The sequence below is a fragment of the Paramisgurnus dabryanus genome, chromosome 8, assembly GCF_030506205.2.
Source record: "Paramisgurnus dabryanus chromosome 8, PD_genome_1.1, whole genome shotgun sequence".
Lineage (NCBI taxonomy): Eukaryota > Metazoa > Chordata > Actinopteri > Cypriniformes > Cobitidae > Paramisgurnus > Paramisgurnus dabryanus.
Genome location: NC_133344.1, coordinates 21,685,487 through 21,708,652, shown reverse-complemented (window position 1 = coordinate 21,708,652; position 23,166 = coordinate 21,685,487). Strand labels below are relative to the sequence as shown.

At 38.8% G+C, this 23,166-nt stretch overlaps 1 protein-coding gene across 2 annotated transcripts in view; it reads left to right on the top strand.

The window, feature by feature from the left end:
* nova2 (NOVA alternative splicing regulator 2) overlaps positions 1 to 23,166 on the top strand; it is a 51,345-nt gene that overhangs the window by 11,583 nt on the left and 16,596 nt on the right. For both annotated transcript variants that reach the window (XM_065280975.1, XM_065280974.1), the window contains one exon: positions 21,475 to 21,641. In XM_065280975.1, coding sequence (XP_065137047.1) covers positions 21,475 to 21,641 — 167 coding nt within the window. The remainder of the gene's footprint in view (positions 1 to 21,474; positions 21,642 to 23,166) is intronic.

Below are 23,166 nucleotides of genomic sequence, written 5' to 3'. Positions count from 1 at the left end.
GTAGTTTATCCAGAGCCTTTGTGGGACATGGAGATAAATTCTGTGTGCTGTGTGTTGGAATTCATTCAAATGATTTTAGGGACGGGGTGAGAGGGAGGAAGCGAGCAGAGGACTTCTGGGCTCTTACTTAAAAGGGCTTTGTGCGATTTGCTCATCCTCCCATGGTTGGCACGTCCAACAAGGCACCTCGTCCCTTTCCGCCCGGGACACGGAGCATAGAGCGATGAACAGCCATTGCAGATGCCAAATGCAAGACACCTCCTACCCACCCCTTTTCATTGGTTTTGGCAACTTTGTGTGACTAGAGCGGAGAAGGCTACTAAATTAAGGGTAACAGTGAGAGTGAGAGCTTTTCTTCGAGATACACAGAGGAGGATTTTGGGGGAAGGCAATAGTTGCCTGTGGTTTAGTAGTTTGTATGGGCGCTTAATAGGGGGTTCTTCCTCTTCAGTCAAGGGGGCATCTGTATGGAAATTAGCTTGAGCTTTTCATAGGGTGCAAGTCAAAAGATCCACCTGCCGTGCTTCTCACAGTATGGAATAAGGGAGTTTTTAAGTGTCTGGTATGTCTAAACGTCCACATCACGACTGTCCCTGCGTTATATGAGATATAAACCATACTGGCTTTTAATTCTGGACAAAGCAGAAGTGTTCTGAGACAGACCAGCATCCATTATTTCAGCAGAAAGGATTTATTGGTTGTCTTTGCTCCAGAAATAGCTCCTGCAGCATTTATTGGGAAGCAGCCATATATACGACCTTGAATCTGTGGAGTACATTGCTTCATCTTCAAGACACCAAAAAGTGTTGAGCGCATAGGTAAAGAGTTGTAAGAGTCTAAGTGTAGAAATGAGATTCAGTAGGGGTTTGCTGATATGCTCTATTAATATTTGGGTCAGCGTGCAATATATGCTTCGCGTGTTAGGAATGATGTATTGTGTTATTTATGTTTGTCTGTTAGCAGTTACTGTATATTTTTGCTTTTTTCAGATTTTGGTCAAATTATAATAATTTTGGTACAGTTTTGTTGACCAAATTCTAGAATTTACCTTTTCACGAATTTGTTGTGAATGGTGAGAAACTTTCTTTTGCCATTAATATACATGTGAATATAAAATGAAATAAAATAAATTCTTTATTCACCTAAAACATTAGCATAATAAAATATTATTAATATAATAGTAAACTAGAATACTAATTTATTCATATTAAATATCTAATTGGAGGTCTGTTAATCTTTCAATCAGTCTTCTTGTGCTATATTCAGGCGATAATCTGTATTAGTAACACTAGTATTTAGTAATGTCCACAGTTTCATTCACATACACCAAGGAGCAATTTATCATCTCTAATTCACCTAATCACTTTCATTTTATTTCAGACGTCTGATCCAAAAAGTGATTTGCAAGTTCTAACAGCGCCAGTCACTGCATTTTCCCAAAATCTAAATGATTTTCATGAATCCAAAGAGTTTTTCTTTGTAAATTAGCCAGCACTCTTTCTTTCAGGTTCCCTTTACTTTCTGACATTTCCCTGTCCAGGTCACTGATTCCCATTCAACCTCTTTGTCTCTGTGAGCAGAATGTAGCACAATATGAAAGCTTTTTCTAATCCTGCACCATGATTGCAGTTTTTTAGTGTTTAATACCCAGAGAGACATGCCTACCCCCCAACACACACACACACACGCGTTATCAACATTAGTGATTTCTCTGCTGTGTAATCTGCTTATGGCTTAAGCTTTTCTGGCCCCAAGATGAAAAGTCACAATATTACATATCTAACTGAGGGGTAAAATGGTTTCCTGTGAGTTTTTTTGTCTCATAATGCATTTTCGCTCTCATTTAGGTTCACATAATTTTTTCATTATTGGCGATAAAAATATATTAAAATTGCTTGTGTTGTTTAGCTGAATTCACATTATCAGCTCATTGTTAGCTTCGCCGTTAGCTTCATAATTAAATTAGATTAAAATTTGAAATATCTAACTTATTTTTCAGACAAAAGCATGCATTTTCTATAAAGCAGCTTTGTATACATTGTGAAAAGCGTTATACAAATACATACATTTGACTATTATTGTGATGTATTGTTAAGTGTATGTGTGTAAATGTAATAGCACCTGGCAAACCAAATTTCCCAAGGGATAAATTAACTGAACTGATGTTTTGGTTTGCTTTAGTTGTGTAGGAACACTTTATTGACATCACTAACAACAACTACCATTGTATTATTGTGTTTTTCGTACATAGTAAAAAAATAGGATTTTAAAGGGGACATATCACAAGACTTGTCAAATAAAACTTTGGTGTCCTCAGAGTACATGAAGTTTTAGCTCAAAATATCATAAAGATAATTTATTATAGCATATTATAATTGCAACTTTGTAGGTGTGAGCAAAAATGTGCAATGCCATGGTTGTTTAGTGCAGATTAAGGGGTGGTATTATCCCCTTCTGACATCACAAGGGGAGCCAAATTTCAAATATCTATTTTTTCACATGCTTGCAGAGAATGGTTTACCAAAACTAAGTTACTGGTTTGATCTTTTTCACATTTTCTAGGTTTATAGAAGCACTGGGGACCCAATTATAGCACTATAGATTTTCAAGATATGTCCTCTTTAAAACAATTGAAATATTTTAACCAACAATACTGTGTTGATATTCTCAGTATTTGTTTATTCTTATTTTTTAGGGAAAAAGATTTACCACCATTTAAAGCAAGTCTAGGAAGACAAAAATAATGCCCCGAAGTTAAAATGAGCTATAATACTGTGTCTGATACATTAATGGCAATACCATGAGATTCTTTAAACCAGGTAAATTTCATCTTGAATATTCTTGAATTTACATGAATATTACCATTTGACATGGTACCACCCCAGTACATTACTGTGGGTTCACACCAGATGCGAGTTCAACGATTTGTGCAAGTAGATTACATACAAAATCAATGCAAAGATGCGATCAGAAGCATCCTCGTGTGGGGCGATGCGAATGATGCGATATGGGTGGTGCATTTGCCGCGAAAACATGCGCTATTCGCCTCAAACGCGTCTTCGACCAAGTTGAAAATATTCAACTCGAGCGAAAAATTAGCATGACACGAAATTAAATCCCGCGAGTAATCTAGAGCGAGTAACGCGATTCCCCGCGTTTGGCGTGTACGTACCAAGAGAACTTCAGGATGTTAACACTTCTTAGGTTTTTGAATCTCATTACATTTAGAAATGATAAGTTTAGACTATTTCCCATAATGTGTTTGTCACTTGGCTTGTGAGAGTTTTAAAGAGCGCATGAAAGTGTTATGTACAGAAAGTGAAGGTTGTGATTCTCCAATGACAATTGAAATAGGCAAAGAAACTGCTAGAGCGTTCTAATTAATGATGTTGCACACATTTCACTTCTTGTTAATAGATTTGTCTGTGAACTCCATTAATAAAGCGCTATGCATAGCATGCATGCTAACCCCTCTAGTATGTAAAAGCTCCATTGTCACGGTCTGCATCTGGGCTGTGGATAAGCGACTGGTGATGGGGTCGCTGAAGAAGAGACAAGGTACCCTTAATCCCCGTGGCTTTGTTTTTTTCAGGCATGTGACGTCATCCTCCGTGGCTGCTGACGCTCTGTGCCAGCCAGTGCCGGACTGTCACACAAACATGTCACACAGAAGAACCTTGCTTTCTACAGCGACTTTGACCCGAGTCGCATCATAGACAGCGTTATAGAGAGAATCACTTGTGTGAGGGGGATGATGGGGCGGTGATCTCGAAAATGATGAAGATGATGCTAGTACATTTGTGATATAATTAGCATGTTGCCCACTTAGACTGCTGACGCAGATGCTTCCGTTTATAAGTGACTAAACCTTTCTAGTGATCATCTTCAAAACCTTCATTATGAAGCATCGTATCTTTATCTGGGCTTTCTTTCTCTTTGTTGCTGTCTCCTATTAACTCCCCCCTCGTTCTTCCTGCCTCTCGGGTGTTGTACTTTCGCTGCCATAATGCGTGGCTTTTTCGTAAGCTGTAATGAAAAGCCACAGAGGGACCAACCATTAATAGAACGCTGCCAATTTATTCCAGGGATCAATTTTGGACCATGGGAGTGGTGCTTCGTCCTTTACACCCAAACCCCCCCGCCGACCACCATCTCAAATAGATCCTACAAGGCTTCAGAGCAAACACTATTGATCAGTCATGCCACTGCACAGAGAGCTCGCTTCTTTAATCGAACACTGGATAAAATGCAGCACGAATGCAGACGGCACATAAATGAGCCAGAAAGACCAAAATAGCCGGCGGACTCTTTCACCCCTCGTGTGTTCACCATAGGACGAGCGCTGACATATTTCTTATCATGCAATATGTTTGGATTGTTTTTATTAGTCTCTAATAGAAACTGCGAAAACAATTCAACTGATGTAAGCTTTTAGAATTGTAGCCAGTTATGAGAATATTCCCTAACGGTAAACAGTTTGGTAGATGTGAGAGCCTTTAATCCCGCATTCCTGCAGAGCAGCTCTATCTGTCTGTCATCCGTAAGACTTTGCATTATTACATCAGGCACCAAGTGGGCGAGTGCTTATGGGCAAAGGGCTTAGGACCTCAATAACCATGCTATGTTTGACTGATGGGTGCATAGAGGATTTAGATAAGGATGGTCTTGGATTTGAGAGCTAAAAATATCCTATTTTACCCATTTGGGTCCTTCCTCAGGTCTATATAAACACCTCCGCAGAACCTAGAGTCTACCAACTCATACCACTTTCATCACCCATATTGCACTGTGAATTGTGCGTGTTTATCTTTGTCTATTACCCCATTCACACAGCACTTTGGTACCAGAAAAATTCTGTAAAATTGGCAGAGAACACAAACACGTCCCGTAAATGTTCTGGGATCTCTCCCATAAAGAGGACCTAGTAACATTGCCGTAACATTTACAGGACACATCCTGTGTGAACAAAACACAGAACAATGGCGTAGTGAGGACGGGTGTGTCATCGCAACAAGAAGTTATGGTTCAGCTCTTTGACACATTCACAATGAGAAATGTCGGAAAACTGGACTGAAGCTCAGAAAGATTGCAAAGATCAGGGAGCTCGTCACTATCAGCGCTGAAGCTGAGATCATTCACCAGCATGACAGAAAAGCACTTCACACACTCCTTATGATCTTGTCATAAACAAAAATGTACGCGTGTGGTTTCTCGAAAGAGAAATCATGGATAATTAGCAAACTTCAGACGCTGTGGAAAAAACCTACCTAGTGCAGGACTTTATACGTCTTGTGTCTTTAAGGGATCTTTACGGCATTCCGGAAAATCATTGGTAGTGTGAATGAACCAAAAATCTAATGATCCAGGATACATTTTCTATCATTTCTGTGTGAAATTGGCTTATGTATATCAATGCATATTATGTATATTCCTCCCTTGTAGAAAAGAACAACCTACAAACACTGGTTTGTATTGGTTTGCAGCTCTAGCTGATGCACTAGCTTTGTTATGTTGTTCACCCGCATAGACTTTTTGATCAAACCACCAGCATGCGGATGACAAGTATCTTAAACACAATATATACTAGTGACCAGTACATTCACAAGCATTTGAACAATAGCATGTAGAAAGAGAGGTTAGGAGGATGAGGAGGGGGAATGGTTGAGTATATGGGGGAGGAGTGATTACATGTCCAGTTGTTTGAATGGCCAATGATAGGTCTCAACTGTCTGGGACAATGAAAAGTGGTGGGCCACTCTTAATGACAATAGAAGCTTTTGACATTGTTGATGGCACAGCTTCTCAAGAGCAGGGGGAGGTTCAGACAGGCTGCTCTCCCATCTGCCTGAGGAGGTGTTGTGTGTGCGTGTGTGAGGACTAAAAACAAGAGTGAAAGATAATGGAGAGTAGTGAAAGTAAGAGTGCACCTTGTAAATCCAAATTCAGCCTGAATTGGTTTCACACTACATGTACCCATGTGATAATTTTGGGGTTTGATTTCAAACGGCGCACAATTTATTTAACCACGACCGAAGTGAGCTGTTCTAATAGGTGATTAGTTTAAGGGATAGTTTACCTGAAAATGAAAATTTGGTCATCAATTTCTCATCCTCATGTTGTTTTAAACCTGTATGAATTTATTTTTTCTGATAAACACAAAAGATGATATTTTGATAAATGATGGTAAACACACAGCAGATACTGACCATTGACTTCCATAGTAGGAAAAACAAATATGATGTAATTGAATGGGTACGGTCAACGGTGTGCTTACCATCATTTATCAAAATATCTTCGTCATCATTTATCACAATACTTTAATAATATTTGTTTTTCTACTATGGAAGTCAATGATTCCCATCAGCTATGTGCTTACCATCATTTATCAAAATATCTTCTTTTGTGTTCATCAGAAAAAGAAATTCACAAAGGTTTATTATAACATGAGGATGAAAGACAGAATTTTAATTTTTGGGTAAACCATCCCTTTAATCCACACAGTAATATTTTTTCTCAAAGTTACACATACATATTCTTTGTGTGGCAACATAAATTTAAACTCATTGAATTCAAGAAAAGAATATGTAAGCAATAAGGTACGAGAGACTGTGTCGTGAATAAGTAACGTCTGAAGGCCGTTGTTAGGCACGACGTGAACCCCTTCAGCCGTTACTTATTCACGATACAGCACTTGCCTCGAGTACCTTATTGCTTTTATAAAACAATTACCACACAATATTAAAGTAAAAAAAAGTATTAGTGCAACTTTCATTCAGTTAAATTAATTAAAAGCATTCCTTCCGCTAGAAGAAAAATAGTCCCTGAAAGTGAACAACAAGGTTCCAATGTGTAATATGCTTGAAAGCTTAAATAGAAACAACAAGCCGATACGTGTGGTTGCTAAGGGTGTTGCTAAGGGTGCAGTGATAAATAAAATTTGGTGGTTGAAGCAGTCATAGCCGTGTTTTATCGTGAATAAAGCACAGCTATTGACCAATCAGAATCAAGGATTAAAACTAACCGTTATATATCATAGTAAGTAGTTAAAAGAAAAGTTACATTTTGTTATTTTTGCCTTGATTAAAATGTTAAAGCTGCCGTCGACAACTTATTTTATCATATTTTTTGATCATATTCACTGAAACCAACACTATGCTCCGATAGAACAACATCAACTAGACTGTTTAAGAAAAAACCCCGCGCTTCTAGCTCCACCTGGAGCCTGTTATTTGTTTTGCAAAAATCCACCGCTCCCGGTTCATTTGGTCCAATCAGCGCAGGCTGGTTCATTTGGTCCAATCAGCGCAGGGCTGTGTAAAATCTGCCTGTCAATCACAGTACCTGCACGCGCCACAGATCCCCATCCCCCTCGCGCGCGTTACAATATCACGTGCATCCGCCTGAATTCATAGTTGTTTTGGTTTGAATGCAGCGTGATGGCGGAGAGAACTTTCAGTAACAAACTTCCGATTTCTCGGTTAACAACTAGAGCTAGGAAAACAACCAATGAAAAGAAGGAAACAAAGATAGAAAGCGACTGTGACCGTATTAAAACTAGGATCAATATCGGACCGGCATTTGAAAGGAATCTACGAGATTTCAAGCTGGATGCAGAGCTTGCCACATTTCTTCTCGACAGGTAATTGTGCTTTATCAACCATTGATTGTATTTCGGAGTGTTATGTAAGTAATCTAAGTATTCTTGCTAAGTATGCGTTCACAATAATACTTTTGCACACGCGCTGACGAGAACGTGCTCTGAGGGAGGTTGCTCGGAGGTAGTGGGGGAGGGACATGAAATTGTAAACATTTGGAAACTGCTCAATCCTCCAGAGTTGCCGACGGCAGCTTTAATTTACACTATTTGTCAAAGGTTATTTACAAATTTTTCTTCTTATAGAAGTACTGTAATGTTTAAAAGTTTTGTATAGCTTAGTGGTAGGGCACTGTGTTAGCAGTACAAAAGGTCATGGGTTCGAACCTAGGGAACACACATACTGATAAAATGTATATGCATTGTAAATCCTTTGTATAAAAGCGTTTGCCAAATGCATAAATATAAATCCCAATTAGAATTTGCAAACATTTTTATTTGTACATTTTGCATTTTAGCAACCAGAATTTGTAGGTCTCCCTGTGATGTGTGAAGTTCCCATTCTTTTTAGATGTTATTGACTGTTTAAATTCATTTATTATTTTTAAGTCGTCCATATAATAATATATATATATTATATATATATATAAAATATTATATATAATTTTTTATGGACGACTTAAAAATAATAAATGAATATATATATATATATATATATATATATATATATATATATATATATATATATATATATATATATATATATATATATAGTTTGTTGAAGAAATAATTAACGTTGACACAGTTATATTTTTTTCTGCATAATTAATTTAGGCATACACTTCACATAAGATCATAAAAAAACATTTTAGTCAAATGACTCTAAACCTTTGTGTTGTATATGTGTCTGTACATACTGTATCTTTGTATACTTATATTATATCAGGACATAGAAATGCATCTCCTCTGAGTGAATCTCTAGTGCTAAAGCTATAAAATTAGAATTATAGTGCTTCTCATAATAAGGTGTACAGGACACAGAGGGGGAGAGAGTGTTGATATGTTACATAAGCGAGCTTGTCTCTGAGCCTTTGTCTGTGTCTGTCAGTGGGGTAGAGATGATGAATGTGTCAGTGGGAGACAGCCATTCTCATCTCTTACTGCGTTCACTGTCATCTGCTGCACATCTTATGATGAGCTCATCAATAACACCCCCCCCCCCTCGCTTTTTAGTATAAGCTCAGCAATTCAGGGAGCTTGACAGATTTTATTTATTGTATAGATGTTGACGAAGTTAAAATGAGTCGCATTTTGCTCAATAAATAATAATATGTGTATTTTGTGTGGTCCCAGATATATTCACCCTCTTCCAGAGTGAAATTCTTTTATATTTGCCAACCAATTCTCAGAGTGTACTGTGAGTTTTTTTTGTCCTATTGCTTTACGTTTTCGTAGTTGCAAGGTGAGCAGGATCTGTCCTATAAAGGTGGAGCCTCTCCTGGGGTTTGGCGCAAATCTGGTGGGGCGACACCCCCACCCCGCTTTCTCACAGACACGCCCTCCTGTCTATGCTTTCTCACTCCCCCCTTTGAGACAAAGCATGCTTTGTTAGTCTCTACACTCGGTTGCCCCAGAGATGGGAATTAAAGTGACGGCTCCAGAGGCAAGAGGTTTCCCTCCACCATCATCATCATAACAGTGGTCTTTTTTCTACGTATTCACTAGACAGGTAGACAGGCGACAAAGAAGTCTCTCGCCTCCGTGTTGACGTCTGCCGCTGTTGTACGAGCGAGACAGACGCTTGGTTTAAGAGGTAGAGTTAGCCGCAGTGAGGATGTATACTCTTGCAGTCTAGTCACGTAGAGGAGCCACAGCCAATCGCAAAGCAACAGCTCTGCCTCCATTTTGAAGTTCCCGCGGAGGGGAAAAAGCAGCACCAAATGTCTTGCTCCTGATGTTGTCGCATTATTAAGGAGTGTGAATGTAAATAGTAGATAGAAAATAATCATATAAACAATGAACAAGTACTAATTTGCTGTATGAATATGTTTTATTAATCAACTATTTATTATTGTGGCTTATTTATATTTATTAGCAACACAAAAGTGATTCCCAGTAATGTAAAATGTAATTTGTTTAAATTATTAGATTTATAGCTTTAATGCACTGTAAGTGGTTTAAATGTCTGAAAATTCAGATATTAATAACAATATAATATTAGAAAATAGTTTATTTGTAATGTAAATTAATTATGCAGCAGCCATCTTTAATAGATCAAATATCAACATTTGTTTGATAACCATTTTCAAGCACAACCACAGGACATAAAGGCCTCAATCACATTTCAGTGATCGTTGAATTATCATAATAATGACACCTGGTCGGTTTGCACTGGCGATCCCTCCCATTGCATAAAGAGGTTATAAGTGCAAAATCATTTAATGTCCTGAATTGGGGCAATTTAGCATTTGCATTAGACATTTGCGGCTTAAATTCGAAAAGCCCCTTACATAAGATTGGACAATGGAGAGCTGCATTGTGTGAGCACCTTTCCTCTAAGACGGAAGGTAGTTAGAGATGACAAAGAAGAATATTCAGTTGGCGGTGGGTTTTTCTTTTGGAGAGGATCCAGCCTCCTTGCAGAAGGGACAAAGCTCCCCCTCTGAGCCTCAATGGAGCCTCTAAAGGCACCGAGTTCCACAGCTGCCTCCAGCTCCACCCATTTGCCTTCCATAATCCCCACTGAATGACCCCCGAACCCCTATTTCACTCTCCGTCCCACTCGCGGTACACCACCTTGAGCCCACCAGGCTCTCGTGATTCATTTCGCTTTAAGTCTACAAAGCCGTCAGCTGTCAAAACGTCCCCTTCAACACACCGGCTGTAGGCTCATATTAATTGCAACAGATCAGCTACGGCTAATTATCTGTGACCTCTTTAGCCATGTAGGAGTAGACTGTCTATGTGCTCTGGGTTTTGAAAGAACATACATTTGGGAATATACGTGCACAAATATCCTGAAACAAGATGGATATTTAATACTTGTACAGTAGATATAAAATATTATTATAGTGTGTCTTTGCTAATCTCTCCTTGGAACTAGGAGTGGTGGAGCTATGTGTAGATTAGCATTAGAGCCGGGGCGAACAGTTGCCCTCACGTCTACATTGGGGACCTCCAGATTTGGTCATGTGACTGTGGCCTTCTAGAATTATGTAGGATAATGATGGGGGGATGGCTGGGCATGGCCCAATGACCTTTACCAATTGTCTCTTGGTACTCATTGTTCTTGAAGATACAGCATTACTGTACAGCTGTGTTATATAAATCATATAACATCATAGCATCAGGCAAAATATTTTGTGGCAGAGAGAATGTTTAATGAATTCAAAGTAGAATTCTAGTTAATACAAGTTGCTAATATTTTATTATTAAAAAAGTATGGTATTGGTTGCATGGTAATTCCATAATTTCCTGTCAAGTACCTTTAAGTACCATGAAATATTATGAATATGATAATCATGTATAGTACCACAATATATAAAAGTAAAGATTTATTACATTTTCTTAATTTCATTTGGAAGACACTTGCAGAGCGACCTAAAGCGCACTCAGTCTATGCATGACTTTTCTCAGTATGTGTATTCCCTGGTATCAAACACATGACCTTTGTATTGCTAATGCAATGCTTTACACATTAAGCCACACAAACGCATCTGATCATCATGGTACTGCCATAATACTTATTAGTAAGGATTAAAAGAACATTTAGCACATTTTTGTGGGAGTTTTAAGTCTTTTCTTGTTGTATCCAGACTGTATGATGATGCCCTTTCAGTCACATGAAACCTTCAACCACAGACACAAAGAAGATTGCTAATTGCTATTTTGCTGATTACTAATTGCTGTTTGCTTTTCAGCTATCGCCAAAGCCAAATGTTCCCCAAAACGTTTAGCTGAAACACAATTTGGTCCAAAAGAGAGGACGTTTGTTTGGAACTGAAAGAAACACCTTAAAGAGAGACTGATCTTCCTGCCATTACTGCCTCTTATAATTACTAACCCCTCAGTCTTCATGCTAAAGTTTGAAGCGGAAGGGGGAAAATAAGCAGGCCGCACGTGCGCTTAAGACTTCACAATCACTGCTTTCAACATTCGTTCCCACCTCGGCCCACGCAGGGCAGGTGCAGTCAGAACGGGCAGAGTTTCAGGAGCTTCTTTGTAGTAAAACGTTAGCACTTTACTGCACAAGGGCTGGCTGGCCAGCAATGTGAGCCTAATGCCAGATTTTAGGAAAAGTAGATTACACTAGATTTATGCACAGGCAATATAAAAGCCAAGTTGATTGTGAAGACCCCCACACCCATGAACTGCAGCAGCAGTCAAAACTGCTCCTCTCTTCTTCTTTATTCCCAGTTGCGTTGGGTAACTCCTTCAGCAGACCTGGATAATGTCTACAGTTGTATGCATTTTGGCAGCTGATGCAGACTGAGAGATGCTGCTGATTGTGTCTTTTCAGACATCAGATGTGTGTTTAAATAAGGCTGCCAAAAGGGACTTGGAGCTGGACTCGATTAGTAAAACTAGTCATGAAACTCTCTGATGAGTCCGTAGATGCATGATTCCCGTAGTTATTGTTCATGTGCAGTCTCTCTACCACAACCCAAGTGACTTCTAAGAACTGATGTAGTTACAACAAGAGTTCAGTCGTAGAACAGCCAGTACTCCGTTACACACGAACGCAATGTGTCTGCAGACTCCAAACATCTGCATGGAGTGCACGCGCAAAACCCGTTCACATGTGGGTAATTGTATACAATACATGTTCCTTTCAAACACTCTGTATTTCTTTGAGCTTGACAGTATGTTCTCCTGGTGTTGAGAGCCTTAAAAGGGGGGTGTCTCATTTTCAGGTTGAGTTCTTCGGCCTTGCTTGGCTCCTCAGCCCCATTGCCTCATTCAAATTCCAGCTGTACGAAATGGGGAACAGATTGTGTGCATGATGTAAAACGGCAGGCATTCTCCCGTTGCTATGGATAAGGTCATCTGTTGAGTAAACTCCGAGCAGATTAATCCACATTATGAAAACTAGAAAACTGAAAAAAATAACAGCACCCACAAGGGAGAAGTGATAAAAACATGTTTTGCCTAAAAAAGAAACTTTTCCGGTGGTCTCCGCCTGCCATAGAAGAAGAGTGGAAAAATGAAAGTGATAAGAAGTGGGCTGGATATTGCAACTTGGCTCAGGAATACGAGGATCTGGAAGGTTGTGATAAAGAACCAGAGCAAATAGCTGGCCCTAGATCCACAGGCCTGGACACCTCGGCCAACTCAGTTTAGATGACTCACTGGCCAGCGGAGGAGGCCCAGTCTGGAAAGGACTCTTAGCAATTAGCAGTGCCTGGAAATGATGGAGCGTTTAGGAAAGTGGCAGCAAGTTTGGATGGTCTTGTGGGGTGTGTGGGATAGGGTTTGGGGCAGCTGTGCCAGCTGACTCAATCTCCCTATGTTTCAAACCGGCAGTGTTTAGACGTCTTTGATGGACAGCAGGCTAACAGAGACAGGTGTGTGTTGGACTCCGAGCACTTGTTGGGAACCCAATACCTCCAAAGGGAGATGCTCTCAACGAGTTGAGGACAGGCAATATGTGAGAGGGAAAAGTATTTAGATGGGAGAGAAATGTTTTAAGGTCGTAGCTGTTACGTGAGCTTTGTGCTACTGAAACAATTACCTAGCGTTTCTTCATGTGCTTACAATCACCGTACTTAATACTTTTAAATGTTCTTAATCTACTTTCAAATGATTTTTATAGCACCTGAGCTAAAGTGGAAATGTGAGACTCACAAGCTAAGCTAATGTTTTACTTTACATAACATCTCCTTCCAGTTTCTATTTGTGTTTCCATCGCTACTTCATTAATAATACTAATAAATGACTAAAGGAAGTGGATGGTGGAAGAGGATCTCTATTTGGTCATCCTACCAATAGTGTTATGTGGACCAGTGGGATATTCCCCGATTCTCCATAGCCTAATGTAGATGACCATCATTCACTGTTAGAATCGTTTGTGCTGGCAAGGAATTCACACCAGCTCCGGTTACCACACAAGGCTTTGGAGATTGCAATCACACTATGAGGTGGTACACAAAAAGTGTGTGCATGTGTGTGATAAAAGTTCTGCCCTTGTGGAATAATGCAAGCATGTTTAAAAGTGAATTGATACATGGGGAATTAAAAAGGACTAAGTCTTTGTGTTGGTGTGCAAATAGCACATGCTTCACGTTGGCGCATGTATATGCAGAAGTATTGTGTTGAGTTAGGGTGCATTCTGTATTGTTCAAGTGTCCAAAAGCTCAGTCTAAAACACTTAAAATCATTTAGCCAGTAAATTCATCAGCTATAAAGCAGGGTCGGCTCTAACAAGGAGTCAATGCTAAAGCATCTATGGATTTTACACCTTCTCTACGTTCGTCTGTAAGGCAATGGCAACTGTATTTAAACGGTAGCAGTCGTACATCATGGACCGTAACTCCTTCAAGTAAAGATTAGCTGAAAATACCTTTTGATGTTTTTATTAGAAGAGATAACTCACACAGCTAGCGCGCACAGATTCAAACGCCAAAGTCAAAAGCGTTATGTGAAGTGCTAGTCAGGCTAACATGTTGTCTCTCGATTTGTGGATTCGCTTTGTCAATGTGAATTAATTCTCCAGGAATATCATCACATCTTTGCCTGACTTACAAGTTTGTATGTAGCAGATTTAGGATCGTAAATAACAGAATGGCTGGTCGTGATATTTAGTGCTTAGGTTTATGAAATGTGAATTTAAGAACTGAGTCACATGGGATTACAGACTCAGATGTTTCATTTGAAGCATCTCAAATTGGCAGCTAGTCTTGCTTTCTTTGTTTCTATCTCTTGAGATTCGCAAATGCAGTTCTCTCTTTTCTGAAATCTGCACAGCACACCCGTTGAGTTGGTCCCAGCTGACTTATGAGTCATTTCCTCATCAAAGTCAGTCCGTGTTCAAGCTCTTGGACCCCATCTTTATGCAGTTCATGTTTTTTTGTGAAAATTACTAAACATAATGACATCATTTTGGTTCAAGAGGCGCAACACAGATTGCAAAATGTAAGAAATAATTTTCCTCAAAAAATAAAAATTCATCACTATTATCCTTTTATGATATATTGAAAGAAAAGTCACATTTTTGTAAACTATTCCTTTAAGGCAAAGTGGGGAAAATGTTTCTGCAAACACAGCTCCTATGAGCCCTTAAAACTGTGTTATGCACCTGGCAGGCAAGTTTAGATCTCCCTCTAACCAATTCATCATCTTTCTTTTGAAGAGTTTAGTTTCTCTGTGAGTAATGTCAAACCCTCCTTTCTCTCTCTACTGCTGGTTTGGCTATATGGAATAAAGAATCTATTTTCTCACTCTCTTTCTCTTTCTTGCTTACTGCCTGTTTGTGTCTCTCACCCTCTTTTTGTCCCTCTGTGAGGTCTTTGAGGGGTGCACAGGAAGGTCTTGAGAGGGTGAGAGAGAACATGAAGGAAAAGTTGTGGACAGATTCCCGGGCCAGGCATCCCTTCAGCTGTTTGCACGCCATGAGCACCGTAACCATGGCAGTGTCACTATAGATGTGGGGGGATGAGGGCGGCTTAGGTCGAACTGAGGAAAAGGGGTGGTCAAACTTTCAATAGGAGTGACATCACTCAAGAGGAATTCACTCTTTCTTCCAGATCCTTTTGTTATTCTTTGGAGACTCTTCTATTCCTTTACACGGCTGTTTTCAAAAGCTTGCACTGCGGAGGCAAAGCTGAGATTGTTACCCCCTTCCAAAAGTTACTAGAAATGCTTTTTTATGACATCTACCCTTGTGACTGCTTACAGGGGTCAGATCGGGTCTTTGGAGAAGCATCTGGATTTAGAGTTTCCAGTCAGTCAGATGTACTTGATCAGTATTTCCAACCTTTCCTACAGTCCTAAACCCCACCAGTCCCATCAGTAAGGCCCAAATAATCATTCATTAATGTCAAACCAGACATGTGTTTATTTTTACTCATAGATTATCATTTGATATTATTAATGTCACTTGAAACATTGAATAGTGCTGGTGCAAAACATACTCTGCTATGAGTGTTTAGACACAAAATCACAAGATTAATTATAAATCAGGTTATTTTATTCTACTTTATTTCTGTTTAATAGGTTTAACAAAGCAAAACTTTCCAAGTTCACTTTGGATATACACACAAATCATTGGAAATCATTGTTCTAGGCTATAAAATACATAAACTGTCTCCAAATTTCTATCCCCATCGCTCCACTTCACTGTTAATCATTACATAAGCGCTCACAACACCCCGCCATTTCCTTTTTGTTTTAAAATAAAAACACATGACTTCATCATCATCAACTGCCCCAAAATATTTGCAATGTCCGTCAGTTGCTGTGGCGATGTCTTATGTCATGTGCCTGAAGTGGCCTCCTTCCAAACATTCATGTATGCTAGAAATAATATCACTGATGGACACCAGCAGGACCCAGGTGTTCTCTGCTTTAAATTTGCCTTTCTTACAGCCCACACTTTATCTTATAGTGGGTGCTCCATGTTGAAAGAATGACCCGTGTGGTCATGTGGGACTCGCTCACGTGGAGACGGCAATCAGAAGTCTTTTGATGGGCGGACAGGAAAATACGAGTCAGTGGAAGGAAGAGTCTTGATTTTTATTCCACCCCCCAAAATCATTCGCTCTCTCTTTCTCTATCTTCCGCCTATAGGTCTCCCGCCCTATTTTCACTTTCTCCCAACACTGAAGCCAGGAAACATCTGTAACCTCGTCTACAGGCATGGCCTGTACATTTGAGAAAATCTTTTGGACTCTGTAGATAAACACAATCAGGAAACGTCAACTCCGATTTTTAGATTAGGATGCACTGTAGGATAAGTTCTTTGGAGAAGCCTCTTTTAAAAAGGCCGTCCACGTGTCCAAAAGAAACACTGGTTTTTCTGTTATGCTGTGTGCAGCTGTGTAATGGGTTATTGAGTTTGCTGTGGTCATTTCTATGGTTTTAGAACCCTGTCAATCAATAGGTCAATACATCTCTCTACTCTTGTCTGATGGGACTTGTGATCAGCATTTCTGATATACATGACACAGCAGTAGTCTAGCCCCACAGAGGGGTAACAAGAAATGTTTGTGTTGTATTTTCACCTGATTGTGATGCACATTTGTAGGATGGACAATAATTACATTGCTACACTAGAAAATACACTTAAATGCCTGCACTCCTTTTAATGAGCCAACATTACGTTTTGTTAATCCTATTTCAGCCATGTGCCCTACACCCCTCTGTTACTGTTACACCCATCAGATTCCAGAGCTTTTATAAAACAGATTGGCATAGTCAAATTATTTTAAATATTTAAAAAGATGCAATACCCTTGTAATAAAAATGATGTGTTCTTAGTATAGCTAAATCACTAAAGAGACACTTGATAGAGCAATACGCATAAACATGACTCATCTACTTTATAACTGTACAAAAACTATTTAGTACAACAGAGCCAAGGTGGCATTCCCTTGCCAACTATATAAAACACCTCCGCACTCCCTTTTTGTTTTAGCATGAACACCCTTGTATTGCTTAAAGCATATGCTGATAAATAAGTCTATAGAATAATCTGTAACACTTTACAATAAAGGTGTATTTGTTAACATTAGTTTATCCTAACATGAACTAACAATTGGCAATACTTCTACATCATTTATTAAAGGGGTAGTTTACCCAAAAAAGAAAATATTGTCATCAATGTCCCATCCTCATGTTGTTCTAAACCTGTATGATTTTGTTTTTTTTCTGATGAACGCAAAAGAAGATATTTTGAGGAATGACAGTAAGCACACAGCTAATTGTAACCATTGACTTCCAAAATAGGAAAACAAATATAATGGAAGTGTGGTGATGAATGATGAAGAAGATATTTTGATAAATGATTGTTAGCACAAAGATGACGGTACCCATTAAATTTCATTGTATTTGTTTTTCCTAATATGGAAGTCAATGGTTAAAATCAACTGTGTGCTTACCATCATTTATCAAAATCATCAAGAATTAGAACAACATGAGGATGAGAATTTTCATTTTTGGGTGAACTATCCCTTAAATCTTGGTTCATGATAATGTTTTAGAAACTACACTGTGAAAAGTGCAGCACTTTTGTCAAATTAACATATATTTTTTGTTACTTTAAATACTTTAAAAAAATTTAATTTCACGATCGGATTCATTTTATATCATGATAACGATATGTATCACGGTAAAAAAAAGTATTAATCTTTTAATAAGATTTTATTATATTAAAATATTTAATGCCTTAGAATTTTCATAATTCTCACAAAACTTATACATGCATAAAAAAAGAAGATAAAAACAAACAAAATTCAAGCTCACTGAAATATAAACAGTCAGTGATGAAAGAATGATGTACATTATATATCATATTAAAGGTAGAAAAGTGATTTTGTCAAGAGCAGTAAGACTTCCCCTTTAACACCAATGCCCGGATCCAATCTACTGTTAAACATGCGTTTTCTATTTCAGCTGTTTACTTTCCCTAAATTGTTGTATTTATGAGGATAATTGCAAAGATGAGAATTTTGTCGCATATAAGACAAATAAAGCGTCAAAAAAGCAGTGGATGCGCGACTTGTTCACAAAAACTATGCGTGCATATAGCACTGCTGTTTGTTTCAATGGCTTAAAATCACTTGTTTAAAATTGCGGTGCTTAAATACGTGTACAAACGTCAAGTTTTCGTGACCACGCGCACCGCAACGTGATGTGGCGCATTAACTAGATAGAGACGATAGTGCAAAATCTCTACCGATTGACGACATTTCTACCGGTTTATCCTATCTACCGGTTTATCGCCCACCCCTAGAATTAACTAACATTAACAAAGATTAATAAATGCTCAATAAATATTTTGCTCATTGTTAGTTCATTTTAACTAACGCATTTTTACCAAATGCAATGTTAACAAATACAACCTTATTGTTAAGTGTTACCATGAAATTTAGTGCCTTTTAATTTGTATCAAACCAATATAAGCATATAAAAAAGACATTTTAAAGTTTGTATAAAGCACAGGGATGTTGTAAATGAATTGGCGAATCAGTGCTTTGAAAAGAAAAAATGCATTGAAATGAATCAATCTCTTATCTGCATTTTTGCCTCATGTTGGAAGATAAATATTTTTATTTTAGCACTGTTACAATCATAGCAAAGATAGGGTACAAAAACGTATTCTACCAGAGTCTTTAGGAAACACAATGGCCAACTACAAAGCTTATTACAACTATTGTGATGTTGAATACTTCACAAGGCAACTGAGCTGTGATTTCCCTTCCTCTTGTTGGTTTGTGCTTGTGTGTGTGTGTAGCAGGGGGTGTTTATGTATTTCGATGGGTGGTACTGCAAACTTCCCAGGTCAATAGGCTTTATGGGCAGAAACTTAAACATGTGTCTGCATGTTTTTCTGGTAGCTCAGTTGGTAAAGCATTGCATTAGTGCAAAAGGTCATGTGTTTGATTCCTAGGAGACAGTCAAAATAATAAATATAGCTTGAATGCACTGTAAATCACTTTGGATAAAAGCGTCTGCCAAATGCATAAAAGTAATGTAATGTACGACACATACAGTTGTAGGCTGGTGTTTCTGCCGCCACCCCATCTCCATTTCAAAACAATGGTGATCTCTGCTCGAATAATCTACCACCCCGATTGGTCCGTCACAGATTACTGTTGGGCCGCCAGCTGTCGGGAGCTCAGCAAAGCTTTTCTATTTTGTAAGAGACTATCCATGATGTTCTTCAATTTGACCGTATTAACAGACCATCGTGTAACTGTCTGGGACTGAAGCCAATTATTTTCATGCTAGTAAACAATAGAAGGTTAGAGGAAACCGGAAAACGCTACTGCTCCATGGCGATAAGGCCCGATTTGCTTCCCAACCTCTTGGGAGACACGAGATCATGGCTTCGGATCAGTTCAGTTGTGTTTTTCTCTTCCCCATCTAGGTTAAGCTGTTGCAGATTTCGTTTATATTTCTGAATATGAAAGCCTACGTTTGACTGCCACACTGTGGTGTGATGTTATTTATTTTTGGGGGCTTCTGTCACAGAAGTCTCCTTTCGTGTTATAGTGTAGAAAGATTTATTAACCAATCAGTGCACAGAAGTCAGTTCATTCCTTTTGAGCTTGCACTGAAAACAATAGCAATTGTGCACGTGGCTTTACCCTATTCATATACTGCAGGCGCGACAGTAAAATTTAAGCCGAAACATCAATATCGTATCAAAATTAATTGAAAGTAGAGACTTCTTGGCGTCTTATGAAAAGCTTGCTGTGAATAGACTGACAAAAATAGTAGCATTGCCAGGCGACTGTTATTGCAGCTGCTCCCATAACTTTAGCCTGCATGTACACAGATCATGGTATTTACATGGGCAGATGCTTTAATGCCGGTTGCTGGTCTTCCAACACAATATCTGTAGCCTTTGGTGTAATGTGATTGATAGCCGAATGATTGATGGATTCACTCATTGTTAACACATGCGATAGTTATCATCTTTTTTTTATGTGCTGTCATACAAACAATGCGCTGTAGTATTGTTTGACTCAGTTGAGTAAAAACAGATAATAGGCCTTTGATATCAGCGATTTGTACTGTTGTCAGCTGATGATATTTTATGTTGCTTGCATGTAAGACAAAAACATTCCTACACCTGTTTTAGTTTCAAACACCATCATTTGCACAGTACTCATCTTATGCTAGCAGTAGTAAAACATAGCATTTGGTTTAATGTTGGTTCATGTGAAGTACTTTGTATAGAAATGTTGTTATTATTAGCATTTAGATGACAAATATAATAAAGTGAGAAGTTGGCTTGTGCCAGCTGAAGCATAGTGTGTGGTTCGTAATTTCAAAGTATGTGCTCTGCGCGTCGAGTGATCCTATGTGCATCACGTGTCTTATCAAAATAAGTGCCTGTTGCAGACGTGTCTAAAGGGTTTATGATAAAAGAGATGCTTGCGTTTGCCAGATACTCGCATAATCTCATGCGTATTCAGAGTTTACTGTTAAGGGAGTGTCTTGCGTGTATTTTCTACTCTTTTATCATTAACAGTTTTGATGCGTGTGCAGCAGGCACTTATTTTGACAAAACAGGTGATGCACATAGGATCACTCAGCGAAGAACACATATTTTGAAAACACAAGCAACACACACGACACTCTGAACACTTATTTTGAATTTGCGCCCCTCGGATGAGCACTCACGAGCCGCCACTGATAACAAAGGCATCATATTTGGTGTTACTTTATTTGAAATAAATGTTAACAGTAACAGCTACCAAAGAGATTGCATCACAGCTTGAAGAATCAGAATCTGTATTGGTATTGGCTGATCATGATGACAAGAAATTGGTACTCCATATGGGTACCTAGTTTTGGATGTTGTTATGCTTTAGTCTCTTCCAGACTTTTTAACTACCCTAACAAGCAAGACTTCCTTAGTTTATCAGAAATTATATGCTGGTTTCACAAACTAGGATTTACCACACTGTACAAAATAATTTGCTGCCTTAAATGTTTTGTTTAATCAACTCAGATTTACAAGTAAATTCAACTTACTATGATTTATCAGCAGGGATATTTTCTTGGAAACCTTTTTTATTATTATGTATTATACAGAAAATGTCCTCCTTGGGTTTTCTTTACAAATCTGTGTTTGTCTGCATGCTTGGGACGACATCTACAGTATAATTGTTACAGATGCTAAAACCCTGGTTCTCTTTGTGTCCTTCCTTTAGGAACAACAGAGCGTGTATGCTTGATTCAGGGCACCGTAGAGGCACTCAACAGCGTCCACGACTTCATCGCAGAGAAGGTACGGGAGATGCCGCAGAGTGCTCAAAAAACAGAGCCGGTCAGCATACTTCAGCCACAGACCACCGTCAACCCTGACCGTGTCAAACAGGTGAGACCCTATTTCCCCTGTCCTGCCCTATTTCCTGTTTCTTTCCCTTCCTGTTTCCTCTTCATCCTTGCAGAGTTAAAACACATATAAGAAAATATAAATCCTTTAAAGCATATACAGCTTTGAGTACATTGAACGTTACATCTGAGCATTTGGTTTCAATACTGCCTCATTTTTATCCGTGGGTGTAGCGCAAGTAAAGGTGAAAAATGCCCAAAACATTATAATAAAAAATACTGCCTCATTTTCAGTTATTTTTTATCTAATACTCATCTAATAAGTTGTCATAAGCAGCCCCAGCTCGAGTACTTGGGTTTAAAGCCACAGGATAAAATAAACTGTTGGGAGAGATATTTTGATGGTATCATCCTTTGTTAACTCAAAGACTGCATGATGTGGCATTTGCGTTAACAAACTACAATTTCGAGTGTGTTCAATTAGACAAGCCATTGATTGCCTACTGGCTATCTGTTTAAGAGATAATCGCCACCGGTCTCTCCATTACTATGGTCCATTGATCCGCCAGGTCCCTGCAATGTTATCATCCACAGCAATGGTTCTTCTCCTCTATTTATTCCTTACTTAATTAAATCAGGAGAAAGTAGGCTTGTATTCATTAATAATTTACGACATGCTGCCTTTTTCTGTTCTTTAATTTTTAGTCAAGCTTGTCCATTAAGGAAGCATCCTTTTTGTGCTTATTGAGCAGTCTCTGTGAAGAAGGGGCCATAACCTGAATTTCTGGGACATAAGTCCACGACATTCACCCCCTGCAGAGATGCTGACCTAATTATTTCTGCATGTAATTATAGGGCTTATCAGCACAACAACACATCTCACTACTTCAGTCTACACTATTGTTTCGGCTGAAACAACGCCACTGCAAGCCCTTTCTGCATTCTGCTGCAGTGTGAGATTTGACAATCAATACAGTGTGCAGTGATGCTGAAAGACTGGAATGTGAAAGAAAATATTGAATTGTTTTAAATGAGCCAACACTAACTTTTTTTAAAACATAAATTGCAATCCAAACAGATATAGATTAGACTGTGCTTCACAAAGGTGCAAGGCATTCATTTTTATTGGTCCAAAGTGATGATGATTGTAGTCATGTGATCTTGGCTTGCCTTAGCCATCCTTTCCAATTGTCACCACAAGTGCAGCTGTTATGGCATGTATCTCAATGCATTACACATCTGAGAACAGACAGAGCGCAAGATATAGTGAAAGATTTTGAGTAATATTATGCAGCAGCTGCTGATCTTGGGTACGACAACCGCTAAGCCCGCAACCAAATGGCCAATCCAAAATCTACCCACCCAGAACACAGGAAAGCTGATCATCTGTATGGTTCATTGTTATGGATATCTCATTGTTTAAGGCAGTGTTTAACTGAACTGAATTTTTTAAGTGCCAGCCTGCAGTGGCTTCCTTTAGTCAGCAGAGGTTTCCTCTGATCTTTTCCTCTGATCCTGCTTCCCATATCCTGTTTTTTCCCTATTCACACAGGAAACTGTCTATTAAT